Source organism: Diuraphis noxia, unplaced genomic scaffold (genome assembly GCF_037042655.1).
Source record: "Diuraphis noxia isolate RWA-SAM2 unplaced genomic scaffold, SU_Dnox_SAM2 contig0011, whole genome shotgun sequence".
Taxonomy (NCBI): domain Eukaryota; kingdom Metazoa; phylum Arthropoda; class Insecta; order Hemiptera; family Aphididae; genus Diuraphis; species Diuraphis noxia.
Window position 1 is genome coordinate 138,131 of NW_028301721.1, and position 16,794 is coordinate 154,924.

Sequence of the window (16,794 nt, forward strand, 5' to 3'; positions counted from 1 at the left end):
ACCAAATAGCGGAACCCGGCCGCTGTCCGAGGTGGAACGGGGGAGAGTGGAAGTAGCGTCCTCACCCAGTATGACCAACTTCACATATGCTGAGCTAGCAGGGCGGTTTTACTTCGTGCACAAACATACTCCCCCTTGAGACACATAGGGGTGTATCTCAACATGATCTTCGAGCTGACTGGCATGATGACGGAACGGCGATCTGCCGGAACTGGAGTTGTCTGCAGAGCTCGCGCAGAGCAACGTTGCAACGACTTCGAGGACAGAGCTGGCCTTGTTGTCTTTGACCGAACTGGAGCATCAATGACGACGATTGAGATTATCTAGTCTTCGGGACGAATACATTTTTTTTTTTTAAATAATAATAATAATGACCAGTTGCCAAAAAAAAAAAAATAAAAATAAAAAATAAAAAAAATAAAAAAAAAATTGATAAAGATATAACAAATAAAATAGTTATATGATTAAATTTCATACAACAACACAGAACAAAAATTAAATAATGTATCATAATGATAAAAATAATAAACTAACCCTTGCAAGCCACCCCGTTAGACGAAGTCACAGAGCCACACCCAACAGCAGCAGCGGCTCGGCGGTAGCACTTCGCAGATAACGCAATGGTCATACGAGCAAGCAAGGAATATAGGAATATGGATGTTAGTTAAGGCGGATCTTGCCGTGGAGATAAAATTAATGAACAGTTAATATGTCAAGCATGAAAAAAAAATAATTATAATAATAACAAATAACTAACATAATATAAAATATATAATCTTATTAGTATATTATTGCGTAGGAAGAGGAACTATCTTCACAACTGGTCTTGTGATAAGACCTTGGTTGGTGAGCAGCTTAACTACTCGCACGACCCCATCTGGGCCTGGGAGGAGCTCCTGAATCCTGCCTAACTTCCACACTAGTGGAGAGGATAAATTATCTTTAATAACTACTAAGTCACCTAGCTTAACATTTTCTTGGTCCTTTACCCAACGAGCCTTAATTTGTAGGGTATTTAAATATTCATTGGACCACCTGCGCCAAAAGGACTGAGACAACTGCTGGAGGAGCTTCCAACGATTTTTGAAGCTTAACGAACTGTCAAGGACTTCTGCCTCAGGTACCGCACATAACGGTCTACCAATAAGAAAATGACCCGGGGTGAGACACTCCAAATCATTTGGGTCATTAGACGAAGCGGTAAGGGGTCTGGAATTTAGGACAGACTCTATCCTACAAAGCACAGACATAACCAACTTTGTGACGGGGAGAAACGAGGCTCTGACCCCGGTGGCTGTGTTTCAAGCCCTTATCCGTCTTACGCGGGCGAACTCTCTCCTCGCCTTCGTGACACGGGCTCATCCCTCCGGCGAGTTTTATGCGCGGGCGCCCGGGCGCCAGTCACGCCGCTCGCCCGCCGGCGGCTCTCTTTCTGAGATCGATCGTTGGGTCTCGAGTCCCGTGTCGGCGACCGCCGGTATCTTACCTCCGGACAAATTTCTCCCCTTCTACTAATACGTTACTCCCACAGTCTCCACGAGGCCGTCCACATAGGCGCGGATGTGCGACGAGTCGGGCGCGGGCGCGGGGCTTGGCCGGCGCACGCGTGCATCCTACAAAGCACAGTGGAAAACTCTTCTAATGATAACACCTGATTGCCTAACACACGAACTAACAACGACTTGGTCGATCGGACCGCAGCCTCTCAGAGTCCGCCAAAGTGGGGTGCACTCGGAGGATTGAAATGCCATTCACAAACAAACTTGGAGCTGAGCTGCTCTTGAGTTTTAGGATTGTTAACCAGATCAAGCAATTTCTTGGAAGCTCCCACGAAATTGGTGCCACAATCCGAATACACAGATGAGGGCATCCCTCTCCGAGCAACAAAACGATTAAAAGCCGCTAAAAAGGCTTCAGATGTCAAATCGGAGACAAGCTCAAGGTGAACGGCCTTTACACTCATGCAAACAAATACAGATATATAGACTTTATACTGTCTTGCCTTACGCAAACTTGTTTCTCTCATAAATAATGGTCCAGCATAATCGATCCCTACTCGAGAGAAAGGGGGACATGGCTGGACTCGACAATCGGGCAAATCCGACATGATCGGCTGTGGATTGTGAGCGGACAATCTCACACACCTAGTACATTCACTAATAGCCTTACGAATAACTTGGCGCTCACCTATAATCCAGAACTGCCTACAAATCAAGGCGGAAATAAGGCGAGGACCGGCGTGGCATGCATAAGAATGCCAATGCCTAGCTATCAGTAGCGGAAACAACGACAATTTCGACAGTAATATTGGGAACTTGCGTCGATCTGACAGCAACGAATGACGCAACCGTCCTCCGACTCGTATGATACCCGAACTGTCAATAAATGGCGACAAACGAGCTAACAGTCTGGAAGAGACAGTCTTACCAGAAGATAATTCAGACATCAATGTTTTTAGAAATAAACCTTGAGAACACTTAACTACCACAATAAGAGCATCATTATATTCCTGGTAAGACAGGAATTCAGGATTTAGTGGTCTCTTAAGGCATGCTCTAACGAAGCGACGAAGACGTATTATAATTCTTAACATACGGTTGAATGAGGAAAACCTGGAAAACCATTCCGGATGCTCCCCCGTGGTTTCCACCACGCATGAAGTGAAAGCTTTCACTTCGGGCAATTGATCCGCGGGAATTAGACTGCTTTCCTGAGACCAACCTTCATCGAGCTGACGAAGGAAGGTAGGGCCCCGCCAATAGAGCTCAAACTGAGCTAGCTCGGATGGACGGATGGATATTCCGAATCCTAACTTGAGAAGACAGAATATCCGACATTCGATGGAGCCAACGGGCGAGCAGCCCCGCTGCGCACAACTCAAGTCTAGGGATTGACATCGACTTGGTTGGAGCCAACTTAGTTTTACAACCTAATAATCGCACTGAGACAACATCAGAGCTGTCTGTCACTCGAAGATATACAACAGCGGCATAACCCTTGACAGAGGCATCACAAAATCCACATAATTCATAACAACAATCCGGTGTTACGCCAATAAATCTTGGAACATGGATAGACGATAACTGAGGAAGTTCAGAGACGAAAGATGGCCAACTTGTCTCAATGTCTAGGGGAAGACGCTCGTCCCACGAAATACCCGCCTGCCAAGCACATTGTAACTGATGCTTTGCATAAAAAATCACCGGAGACAAGAGGCCGAGCGGATCAAAAATCCGAGCGATCATTGACAACATCGCACGTTTGGAAGATATGAACTTGGTCGAACTGACATTGTAATTAAAGGTGTCTTCAGCTGGATTCCACTTCAAACCCAGAACTTGAATTTGAAGTGTCTTGTCATCATTTAAGGGAAGGGGTCCAATTGCCTGGTCTTCGAGCGGAATATTATCCAAAAGCTGAGGTATATTACTCGCCCACTTCTTCAATTCTAGTCCGAACTGACTGAGAACGTAAATAAGATCATACTGAAGGTCTTGTGCTTCCTCTGTTGTGTTTGCACCAGTACATATATCGTCCATGTAAGTCTGGGTCAAAAGAGCTGCTTGGACTCGAGGGTACCTTTTAGCATAGACCGTAGCTATCTCCCGAAGAACCCTTAACGCCAAAAAAGGTGCAGTGCTTACACCGTAGGTAACGGTATTCAACTCGTACTCTCGTATTTTCTCTTGCGACGAGTCTCTCCACAAGATGTGCTGGAACTGGCAGTACTTGGGATCTACAAGGATTTGCCTATACATCTTGCAAATATCAGCGGTGAACACAACTCGATGACATCGAAAACGAAGTAGTATATCTACAATATCTTGTTGGAGCTTGGGACCCACAAATAACGCTTCATTGAGAGAAGTTCCACACGAAGGTCGAGCTGACGCATCGAAAACTACTCTCAACTTTATTTCATCACCCACCATCTTATGTACTGCATGATGCGGAATGAAATAAGCACCTGGAGACTGAGCTAAAGACATATGACCGAGAGTCTCATATTCCATCATGAATTGCTTATATGCTAGGTACAACGGTTGATCCTGAGCTAGCTTGCACTCCAGACGCGATAACGCGAAACGGTAGGGGAACAACGAACCTACTGAATTCGTCGTGATAGCTCTCCCTAGCAAAGATATCCTCACACTTCCCCTCGTCAGTGAATTATGATGGAGCTTCATCAGGTTCTTCGACTTGCCAAAACCTTTCCATCATCGAATCGATGGAAGTGGTAAGTGATGATGTAACAAAGGACTGAGGAGGTACAGAAAAGAATTGTTGATCAAGTGGTCCGAGAATAATCCAACTGAAAATCGTGTCGAAAGCCGTGGGTAACCCTGGACCCAGACTTTGACGTTTATGACGTAGGACTTGCGGAAACACATCAGCACCTAATAACAACTCAATCGGAGCTGGAGAGTCGAAATTAGGGTCAGCCAACAACAGTTGGGAACATCTGTCCCGGACAGTACTAGGTAATGGGATTGACGGCATAGAACTGGTGATGGTGGGTAAGGTCCAAGCGGGTAACTCCAACGACCTCTGATCCGTCGCTGACTGGATAGAGAGTTGAACCCTCCCATCGACAGCTTAGACCAACTGTCCTGCCAGACCTGCCACCGGAACTTTCCATCTTTCACGATGAAATCTGAGAACCTGGATCAATTAACGCCCTTACTGGTTGAAGGCAACCAGCTAAGTCACGAACATTAACGGATGCTGTACCCAATAGAACCGATCTGGAACGTTGTGAGCTAACTAAGGATACAGCAGGCTGCTTGACTGGATTAACCTTGGCATGCGAATTGTCTCGATGTAGCAATTGATTGTGACGACCATGACAGAGGGAGCATGAAGACTTGCATTTGTTAGTCCAATGATTATTGGCAAAACATATCATACATAAGCGATGACTGCTTATTAAAGCATACCTGTCATTAATGGACAGTTCTTTGAACTTGGAACATGCCGACAATTTATGACTACTACCACATTGCTCACACCTGTGAGGTTCTGTAGAGGGTTTCTGGGACACTAGCGCAACTGGAGGAACAGAAGAACTACGAGAAGATTTCGAGCTAGCAGCGACTATTTTGTTATTCCCGAACTTGGGTCTACTAATTTGGTTTTTTTGCTGGGGCTTATTAACTGTGGGAGTCATGGATGTACCAGCATTCTCCAACACCTCGACCCGATCCTTGACGAAGTCTAGCACACTATCGATCGTTGGAAAATCCAAAGTGTTGTCCTGTTCAAACAAACGGCGACTAGTGGCAGGCAAACATCGAACAGCAATTGCGAATAACAAAAAAGAACCCAGATCGGAGATGTTCAGAGACCTTAGCAAGGCTACATTTTCACCGAACTTGTTGAGAAAAGCAATTAGCGCAGTTGGAGATTCCTGTTGGTGACTATCAGCATTGAGCATTTTCAGACACCAACGTAGTTGCTAATTGGCGAGGTTTGTCATAACGGTTAACCAGAGCTGACCAAGCTAGGCCATATGTAGCATCGGAAACCGTTATGCCTTTCACAACATCAGTGGGTCCTGCCTGCAAGCAGCCCAACAAATAATAAAACTTTTCAATATTAGTCAGATGGGCCTTTTGATCTACCAATGTAACAAAGCGATCCCTAAAATCGGGCCAATTCTGAAGACGCCCATCGAACGTGGGCAACGGAATTTCCGGCAATCGAATATTAGACCCAGATAGAGCGAGATTGGTAATAAGTGGACCCACCTGAGCTGACGGGTTCGACACCGACTCCACTTCGGGAGCAACCTGATCAATCGTGGACTTTTCGGGTTGGCTAACTTCACTAGCCGCCACACTACCGGAACGATATTGTTGCGCTAACGACTTCGCGCTGATGACAGTACTACGCACTTCTAATTCGACGTTGTTAGAAAATTCGTTATCGGTGCCTAACTCGATCATAGCCTCTAACATCGTATCATTTTCTAAAGTGAACTTCGACCAATATTCTTCCAAGTCATTTGCAGCTATTAGAAATTTAGAAATGGATGAACTATCCGTGGAAGCGTTAAGACCCAGAGTATAAATTGCCTCGATCTGACTAGCGGCAGCGTCGCGACGAACGGAAGCTCGCTGCTTATTACGTGTGAGTCGTTCGCGATCGGCCATTCTGACGAGATAAAGGAAAACTCGACAAGGAAACGAATAGAACCACTATAAATAATAGAACCGTAATAGACGATGATAAACGAACAACAATCCTCAACTATGAGCAAAGAGAAAATTTAAATTTAGAAATATTAAAAAAACTCTGTTAAAAAAGAGTGCTGAGCTGAACGATAATTTTAAACACTACTAGTTTTACTCCTATTAAAATACAACAAGAAGAAAAATAAATAAATAAATAAAAATAAAAACTTATAAATTACCAAACAAGAACAAGCTAGTTACAATATTGTAGAACAGAAATATTGAATTTGACACCAATTAATTATAATAAAGTAATAGTAAGATAAATCAAACTGATAAGAGTTAAATAAAAATAACTTAAAATATACAAAACAAGATATAAAATAATTAAAATAGTATAGAAAAGGAGTATCGAGCCTAACCCCAACCTAAGCTTTAACAATAAACCATGAACTCACTGAGGTTCAAAATAAGAGCTTATAAATTAATAAAGTAAAATATAAAATAATAACCAAGATATAGGATAATATGAAAAGGTGACTCTGAACTAAGGAACCAACTATTAACTAATTATAGTGAATAAAACCAAAATAAAATTATATGATTTCAATAAAGTTAATAAATATCAATTATAATAGCTTCAATAAGTAATGATCAAAATACAATTAATTAATTTAATTAACTTGAGAAAGAAAACTATCTTAATACCGTTATAAAATGTATTTATCACCTAATGGCATGATAAAATATAAACTTACAATACCTAATACCATAAAAAGAACAAGTTAACAAAATAAAAATGATAAATGAATAATGAATTATCATTCATTAACATATAACCGTGGTATACTAAAGGGAACACCCAAAGGCAACACACTAGTTAAACATAGACTAAATATCATGTAAAACAAAAACCCTTAAATAAGGAAACTGAACGTTAACAATTGTAATAATTAAATACACAATAAGTATAACAAAAATAATAATAGCAATAAAATACCAATAAAATATCTTATGTACTCACCACCTCATATTATTTAAACAGAAACTACTTATAATGTAATAATATGTAAAATATAAAATCAGCACTTAGGAAGGTACCATAAAAGGCACGAGCTGTGCTTAAATACAATTTAAAAAATGATACCAATACTAATAATACTAACAACCCAGGCAAATTAACTAATTTATATTAATAATAAAATTATAGGTGTACTACAAATATGAAGTGACAGGGCACCTGACTACCTGACTTATGTTAGATATTCCTATGGAGGGAACTAAGACTATAACAATATCATATGTATAGGAATAAATATAAAGGAAGTAGCTAAACTCGTATGACAAAATAATAATATTCACTGTACCTTCAATCCAAAGAAGATGCTGCACGTTAACTAAAAACCACGCTCTGCTACCAATGTTTTCGCCACAACCGCTCCTGCCATGAGGTTGGCGTCTGCGACTTGCACCTAAACTGGAAAGCTGCTAAGGGATAGTGAACATAATATATGGTATACGATTGAAAAATAGAACAATATCTTTTTATAAGACCTCTAAATATATATATTAATTATGCTAATATGAAATATTGACAACATTTACCCACCAGTGATGGCCAATCTACTGGGAGGTAATACATAAAAATATAGAAAATGCTGAGTTAATACAAATAATATAATAAAAAGGGGGAGACAACTGATCGTACAATAAATAATACACAAAGGGGGAAGGATAATCTCCGGACCGAACTGGACTGGACGACGAGCAGCCACACACGCTGCGAGCTGCACTTGATGTAGTAACAGGAAGATTACCACGTACCGAACTGGAATGAATAACGAACTGCCAAACAGGAGGCGAGCGGCCTTTGTCGTAATAAGAATAGAATCTTCTGATGGACAACAACATCACACGATATAAAAGGTTATTAAAAGTTATTAAAAGCCTTTAAAAAATGCTGAGCTTCCATGCGCCATTTACGAACGGTAAAACAAGAATACATAACTCGACGCTATGTGTCCACACCATGAAGAATAAAGATAAGGAGCTCGCACTCCCGTTGACGCGCGTAAATAAAACACACTCGTTTCCATCCGCACGAAATAAGGTGTGTGATTTCGCCACTAGGTCGCAGGTCGTTCGATGTTTATACTAATTATACTAATTCATGATTTATTTATTTATACTTTTATACGTCTGTCTCGGTACTACACTATACACTTCTACAGTTGTTGACTTATGTTTTATATCTTATAAGTTATAGTGTATTAGTAGTAAATGATAACAATATGATGATTATGAATAATTATAATTTTTAATTATTAAATTACAAATACTATTATTTATACTTTATAAGCAGTGAGAAGTAAATAGATATTATTTAAAAATGAGTTGTTTTGTACCAGGCTGTGTCTCTGGCTATCCAAAAACAAGAATGTTAAACAAAAAAATTGGAGTGAAAAATGTGTCTGTTTTCAAACCAAAGGTAATTCATTTTATATTTAATATATATATTTTGAACTTCCTTTATAATACCCATGTAAGTATCTATATTAACTATTGAAACCGAAATTGTTTATAGGACGAAGAAGAAAGAATGATATGGAATAAATCAATACCCAGAGCAGATAGAATATTGAAAATGTCTAACTATGTTTGTGAGTTACACTTCCAACCTGAGTGTGTTGATAAAACGTATAGTACTGTTTTATCAGATGGTTCATTATTCACTATGGATAGAGGTATACCATTATTAAAATCTGGTTCAGTTCCAACAATTTTTCCAAATTTGCCAAAATACCTATCATATACAATTAAGAAAAGAAAATCTCCAAAGAAAAGATCTTTAAGTGCTCAAAAACGACAAAAACCAAATCAATTTGAACCTAACAGGACTTGTCAAAATAATTTTGAGAGTGTAACTATCGCCAGGGAACCATTTTCAACAAATGAGACACCTTTGATTTCTTTTACATTTGATGATCTTAAAAATGGATTAAAATGTTTGAATCTGCCAAATAGTTCATGGGCTTATTGCTGTACTAATTCAAATATAATATTTTCGCGTTGGAGAGAAATAAAAAATGATATAATTGCAGCTGTTGGAATTAAATTAAATCTTAAGGTAACAAATTATATTTATTTTATTTTTTATTGTATATTTACTGATAGTGGCAGCTTGAATCTTCAAAACTTACACTATCCACCAACTAAATTTACCGGGACCAATGCAATATTTTTAGGTTCTTCTTTAGTTAAATTTTCATTAATTTTTACTGTTGACTAATCTCCTGTTATGATTAAACCTGTTAAACTAAAATAAAAATGTTTTCCCCATTTTCAAAGCAGGAGCAGTATTATATAATAAATAGCAGTATAATAGGCAATAGCTCCTAGTATTCTTATTACAAGCTGCCCTTGTCTACTGATGTTTTGAAATTATGTAATATAATAAAATAATAATTAATATATTTAATTAAAAATGTAATTTTTTGTTTACAGATTATCATAAATAATACTGAGCGCTGTTTGCCTGAATTAGAATTGCCTGAAGTTTCTAGTTTTAAAAATTTAGAATTAATTCTCCATAAAATTAATGAAATTTCTAATGTATGTGAAGGAGTATGCATTGCCAGGTAAATAAAAGTAGTTAAACTACAAGGCTGGGCATTGTAATGTTTTAGGTTAAGTAATGTTGGTTACGCGTACTGAGTTCAGTGCATTAATTTTTGTATTGTGCTATATATATGTTACTACTCGGTTTTAGGTTTTTTTCTAGACATAATGTAGTCTGTAATAATTGTAATAATACAAGAGTGATTTGTATAATATAACTCATACTAGTATTTGTGTTTATTTATTATAAACAGCCCAGATTAAACATAACAGGCATTAACATGTTAATCAGTTGAAGCTAAGTTACAATGTTAAGTTTATTTAACTTTTAAACTTAATAAGAGGTTATTAAGTTTTTTAATTAGTCTAAAATGAAGTTGCTGGTACACATTGTTTTGATATGTATTAATAATATCAATAAAATTTGTACTGTTACCTTTTAGTAACAAAAAATATTATTTATTTTAACTTAGTTCAATTGATACTCAATTTTGAATTAACTTTTAACTACTAACTTTATTTAGATTTTAATTATTAGTATATTATTATAATGTATAATATTATAATATAAATATATAAATTGTATTGTGTATTATTGAAATTAAATTATGTACTTATAGTTTAAATCTATATTATTAATAGTTTTCTTTATGTACTTTCTTTATAGAAGTTCTGACCAATGTGTAGGTTATCTACCAAACAAAAAAAATGGTATTAAAGGGATGAAAAGTAGTAGGTGTTTTCAGTGTCGGTTAGTTAGAAAAAAGGAAAAAGATTGCATTGCTTCAAAACAAAAATGTTTAACCAAATACAAAATAAAAAGAAAATTAATACTAAAAAAAGTAAAATCTGTTAAAAATAAAAACATATGACTTAAAAAAAATGTAAGAATTCATCAGTTTATTAACTCTTCTTTTATATTTTATATTCTTATTTAATTTGTTATTTCTTTCTCTCTCTCTTTATACATATTATATAGGTATGTAAACTTCAAACAGCTATTAAAATGTATAGAGAAAAATGTGCAAGTTTAACAACTGAAAATATTACCGAAATAATTTCAAAATTGCCTTTGCAACAGCAAGAAGCTTTTAAAAGCTGTATAGCTGCTGCCAAAGTTAGTAGTGTACATGGTATGCGTTATAATACTTATTGGGTATATGAATGTTTGCTGATTCGAATTAAGAGTCGTAAAGCATATGAACATTTGAGGAAACATAAAATATTGGCACTTCCTAGTATTGATACTCTAAACAGATACATAAATAAAATGGATAGTGGTTATGGGTTTCACAAAGGTATTTTTGAATTGCTTAAAAAAAAATCATCTGAAATGTCCATGGAACAAAGGAGGGGTAAGTTTATTTCAAACATTAATAGAAATACAACTGAGAATAATTCTTCTTAGGCGTTATATTGATTGATGAAATGAAAGTTGGCGAAGCTGTAAAATTTGATACAAAAAAATTAAAAATGGTTGGTTTTACCGACTTAGGTGAACACACTTCTCTTCACCAGCAGTCAAAAAAGGGAGACCATGGTCTTGTCATTATGTTTCAGCCATTCCAGGGAAGATGGGTTCAGGCTGTAGCTTGCTTTTTGTCGAAGGAATGTGCTGCTGGAACTGTTTTGCACCATTTGATTATGGAATGTATACTACTTTTGGAAAAATCTGGGTTTTTTGTTGATGCTGTTATAACGGATGGGGCCTCTTGGAATAGAAATATGTGGACCCAGTTTTGTGTAACAGAAGAAAAAGTGTGGGTGACCCATCCAAGTGATATTAAAAGACAATTATGGTTCCTATCGGATTTCCCCCATTTAATAAAAAATTTACGAAATTTCATTGTAAAGCATGAAGAAACACGGGTAATTTATAAAATAATGTTTAAATTTGGTGTAAATATGATTAATATCTTAATACTTGTACAGACACCCGATGGTATTTTAAAATTAAAACATTGGGAAGCACTATTGGATATAGAACATGAAGAATCATATAATTTGAAAATTGCATCAGACCAAAACATTATCAAAAAATGAATGTAGCTATGGCATTTCAAGTAATTTCTAATACATATTGTGATTAATTATTTAATGTAATAACTTAAGTTAATTTTAATATATTATACAGTTTTTCGGTGAGCCTATTGCATCAGCAATGCAATTATTGAAAGGATTCCATAAAGACTTGGCAGATTGTGAACCAACTATTAAATTTATAACTAGAATACAAAAATTAATTATTGCAATGAATTCCAGAACTCCATTGAATGCATTACGACCAAATTCAATACACTGGACAGTAATTAAAATATACCTACTTTATAACTTTATGTATAGATTTATAGTATTTGCATTCATTTTATAAACCATAACTTTTGAATTTTAGGCAATTGGTGAATTTCTGTCTTATATGAAACAGTGGGAAACTATGGTAGATGGCAAACACTTTATGTCGAATAATACATGTTCTGGTTTTAAGATATCACTTACTGCATGTTTAGAAATATCAAGTTTTTTGCAAATTAATTGTGGTTATAAATATGTGATGACATCTAGATTGAATCAAGATGCCCTTGAAGTAAAATAAAAATTAACAATTATCTAAAAATTAGTTAAATTATATTTTATGTGTATTTTTAGAGGTTTTTTGGAATGATGAGGTCTGCTTGTGGGTCAAATGACCACCCAGACTCAGTTCTTTATATACAAATGTTTCGACTAATTTCCACATATTCATTAGTTAAGCCACCAAAAGGTAGCAATGTTTCTGGAGGTGAAATATTGGAAACCCTGATGACCCTAGAGGATGTGACTGAAAATGTTTCAAAAAAAAGTAAAATTTCTTGGGAGGATAGCATGGATCGTATATTGGACCAAGGTATACATTGCGACGATCTTGAAGAAATAATTGAAAGAACTCCTAATAATCCAAATGATTTCATAATAACATACATATCTGGATATGTAAGACGTAAAGCAATACGTTTTTCTACCTGCCAGAACTGTCAAAATAGTTTGAAGTTTAACAACTTTGAAGAACTTAACAGAAATAAAGTGTTAGAAGTACGTAGCAGAGGAGGATTATTAGCTTCTAGCAATAGACTTTATTATTTAATTTCAACATTAGAATCAGTTATTGTTAAAACAATCGAAATTAATAAATTGAATGTAGATACATTTTTTGATGTCGCCGGTACATTAGAAAATGTTGAAAACTTGCCACTTATTGGTTGCATTGAACATTGTCGAGAATTTACCCAAAGAATACTCCATTTTTATACTGTGACAAGGATGCATATGATTTGTAAAAGATCAAATAATGTTATTGACAACATTGCAAAGGACAAAACACGAGCACTCAGGAAGACCTCAAAATATTAGAACGTTGGAAAATGTTAATGTTATTATTATAATTTTTTTTATTTTCCTAATTGATTTCTTGTATATTGTATTATAACTCTTAATTTTGTTTAGTTAGTTATTTAAACTTAGTTTAAAGGTCAGAAAGAATTACATCATTAATATTTTGTTGAATGTGTTTATTGTATTACCTATTATAGCCTGTAGGTATTGTAATTATAACCTAACTAACATTATTAAACACCAGTTTACAGTTAACAATTTTTCTATATCTACAATATTATATAATTAACATCGCATTCTTTATTTTGGAAATAAATGCTAAAAACTTCCAAATTACTGTATGCATTCGTCATGTTATTCAAATATTTTTAGTATAACCATCGAACGACGCGCAACCCGTGGTGATTCCGCGCAACTTTTATTGTACGAGCGAAAGTCGGCCTGGTTGTATCAGCGAGTTCGAGCTCCTTATCTTTATTCTTCATGGTCCACACACACACACACACACCAATATAGCGGAACCCGGCCGCTGTCCGAGGTGGAACGGGGGAGAGTGGAAGTAGCGTCCTCACCCAGTATGACCAACTTCACATATGCTGAGCTAGCAGGGCGGTCTTACTTCGTGCACAAACAGATATACTCCAATATCTAGGTATATTTATCATAATTTAATATAAAATATTATTTGTTTATTACCCAGTCACATCAGTATAATATATCGATGTATGGGTACAAGATTACCATTGTATTATTTTAGAAACAGGACTACAATAATTTCTGGGTACAAAAATTACACCAGCAAAATTTGTAGGTATGTAAAAATTACCCCCCGGTAAAAATAATTAGGTGGGTAAAAATCGCCGGTTATGTTAGGTTGTTAGGCGATTATTACCTCCTCGGTAAAATTTGTAAGTGGGTAAAATTTATAGGGGGTAAAATTCGTCTGTTATACCGGCTCGGCTTTAACCATATAAGGTGCAGCATCGGTCAAAAATATAAATACGTTTTCATATTTTACACCATTTGGCCAAAATAAGTTCATAGAATCATTAAATAATTTAGCAATAGTTTTATTATTGCATACAATTTAAAAGAAATGATTTAGTAGGCTCACCACATAGTTTGCCGATGATAACATTACCAATATACCTGCCCTCTGCAACTGTCGATTCATCAATTGAAACCAGGGATCGAAACCGGTTTTTCAAAAACCGGTTAAAACCGGTTAGAATCGCGGTTTTTTCATTTTTGAACACCGGGACCGGAACCTACACCAAAAGCTTTAAAACACCGGTTAAAAAACCATAACTGAAACCCGAGGCCTTTAAAAAACCGTTTATAAAACCCAAACCGAAATCATAGAATTGAAAAACCGTTCTTGATCAGTTCTTGAAAAACCGATTAAAATTTAAAATCAATATAGGTTTCTTCAAATTTTATAAAGTTAATTATATTAATTATAATTCTAGTTAAAACGAGTATTTTCATTCGAAGAAAATAATATAATGTTGGAATTTATTAATAAAAATCCCGATGCTCTTAGGTAATCATTAATCAGTATTACGAAATATTAATATCTATTGGTAATACGAATATTGTTCTATTTATATTTTATATTATTCCTATACTTATTGTATTAGTTCTAAATTAAAATATAATATAACTACTATTATTTTGTTCGCCCTTATGCGGTTATACATGTTTGTAATCACTAATCAGTAATCTGTACTGTTGTTATATTATATTAATTGTAATGTTATTATTTATTGCCTATTGAGTATTGGTAATAAAAACGACAAATGTTATTAAAAAATAGAAATATGTAAATTTCTAACAATCTCTTGGATTAAAAATGTGTGTTAAACGTGTATTTATACCTTTTTAAATAACTGAATTGTCAATACTCCAATAACCTTTTTTAGCAACTATCCATTTAAATTTAAATTTAATATTTTGTTCAAATATCATAAGCATAACATGAGATGAGATTTAACATGACATATCATGAGATTTATTATACTGTAGTCTGTAATATAATGCAATATTATTGTAAATTACAATTAAATATAAATGTAATGTAATCAAATAATGATCTATATAATATGTTGTATGCAAAAGCAGGTAGGTACCTACTATCTCAACAACGTTGTTAAGAACACGAAATTAGTTCTGTTGATAATAACTTGGAATATTCTAAGTACGTTGTACATTCTACACAAAGTGTACAAATCGGATACCTATATTTTAATTTTTAGCGCTTTAGGCTCAGCCCTTAATAGTTAATAGATGGATAATAAAAATTGGGTCAACAGTTTTTAGATGTAGGAAAATATAATAAAAATTTAAAACACCGTTCCAAAAACCAAAACCAAACATTTTCAAAAACCGTTCTTGAAACCGATAAAATTTTTTAAAAACCTTTTTTGAAACCGAAACCAAAACCAAAAAGTTTGAAAAACCGATCTTAAAACCTAAACCAAAACCAGAAAATTTAGAAAACCGTTCTCAAAAACCGAAACCGAAACCGTTAAAATATGAAATGGTTTCGATCCCTGGTTATAATATATTCATACTTATATTTCTACTCTCGGGCCATGCATAAAATTAAACATTATATTAAATACGTAGTTTAAGGTTAATATTTAATTATAATAGATTATAAATAACAGTTTTTTTTTAATTGGAAAATTGAATAAAATTATTTAAAAATAAAATCACACTTCTCATCTAAAATTATGTTGAACATTATATAAACATAAGATTAAACTTTAAATATATTTAAGATGCGTATTATAAATCGTGTAAAATTTAATAATTATTTCAAAATAAATCAACTTACGTTGTTCTATAATCGGCAGAGAATATCCGATAATAATTAATAAGTGTATAATATATTTTATAATTATAAAATATTCATCAAATGTTACGATTAAAGTGGAAAATCAAGTGATTTGTTGGAACTGTTTGCGATGAATTTTCAAGTTTTTCGGTAGAATATAAATTTCGAAACATCTTAATTAGTGTAGAAAAATCATTAGCAATAAATTTGAAATAGAGTTCATAGATATAACATTTTCATACTTATATCTCACTATCAGGCCATGCATAGAATTAAAAAAATATAAATACGTAGTTTAAGATTTATATTTAATTCTAATAAATTATAACTAACAGTTTTTTTTTTTTTTAAAACTCTGAGAATTTAAAGCAAATATTTTAAAAATAAAATCACACTTCTTATATAAATTATGTTGAACATTATATAAACATAAGATTAAACTTTAAATATATTTCAGATGCCTATTATAAATCGTGTACAATTAAATAATTATTTCAAAATAAATCAACTTACGTTGTTCTATAATCGACAGAGAATATCCGATAATAATAAAATTAATAAGTGTATAATTTATTTTATAATTATAAAATATTTAGCAAATGTTATAATTAAAGTGGAAAATCAAATGATTTATTTGAAATGTTTGAAATGAATGTTTAAGTTTTTCGGTAGAATATAAATGTCGAAACATAACAATTAGGGTAGAAAAATCATTTGAACTTAATTTGAGAATGATTTCATTTTTATAACATATTCATACTTAGTCTGCTATCAGGCCATACATAGAACTAAATA

General features: G+C 34.4%; 2 protein-coding genes across 2 annotated transcripts; one reads left to right on the forward strand and one right to left on the reverse strand.

Annotated features, from left to right (window-relative positions):
• Positions 1-1,705: 1,705 nt before the first annotated feature.
• On the reverse strand, positions 1,706-4,013 carry LOC149054123 (uncharacterized). Its single transcript, XM_089230635.1, has 2 exons — positions 2,982-4,013; positions 1,706-2,929 (listed from the first exon to the last, which is right to left on the reverse strand). Exons 1-2 carry the CDS (start codon positions 4,011-4,013, stop codon positions 1,706-1,708), a joined length of 2,256 nt encoding a protein of 751 aa, XP_089086761.1.
• A 7,829-nt stretch (positions 4,014-11,842) lies between these two features.
• LOC149054124 (uncharacterized) lies at positions 11,843-13,178 on the forward strand. The gene is made up of 4 exons (XM_089230636.1): positions 11,843-11,854; positions 11,926-12,096; positions 12,184-12,375; positions 12,438-13,178. The coding sequence occupies exons 1-4, from the start codon at positions 11,843-11,845 to the stop codon at positions 13,176-13,178; spliced, it is 1,116 nt and encodes a 371-aa protein (XP_089086762.1).
• Positions 13,179-16,794: the final 3,616 nt, after the last annotated feature.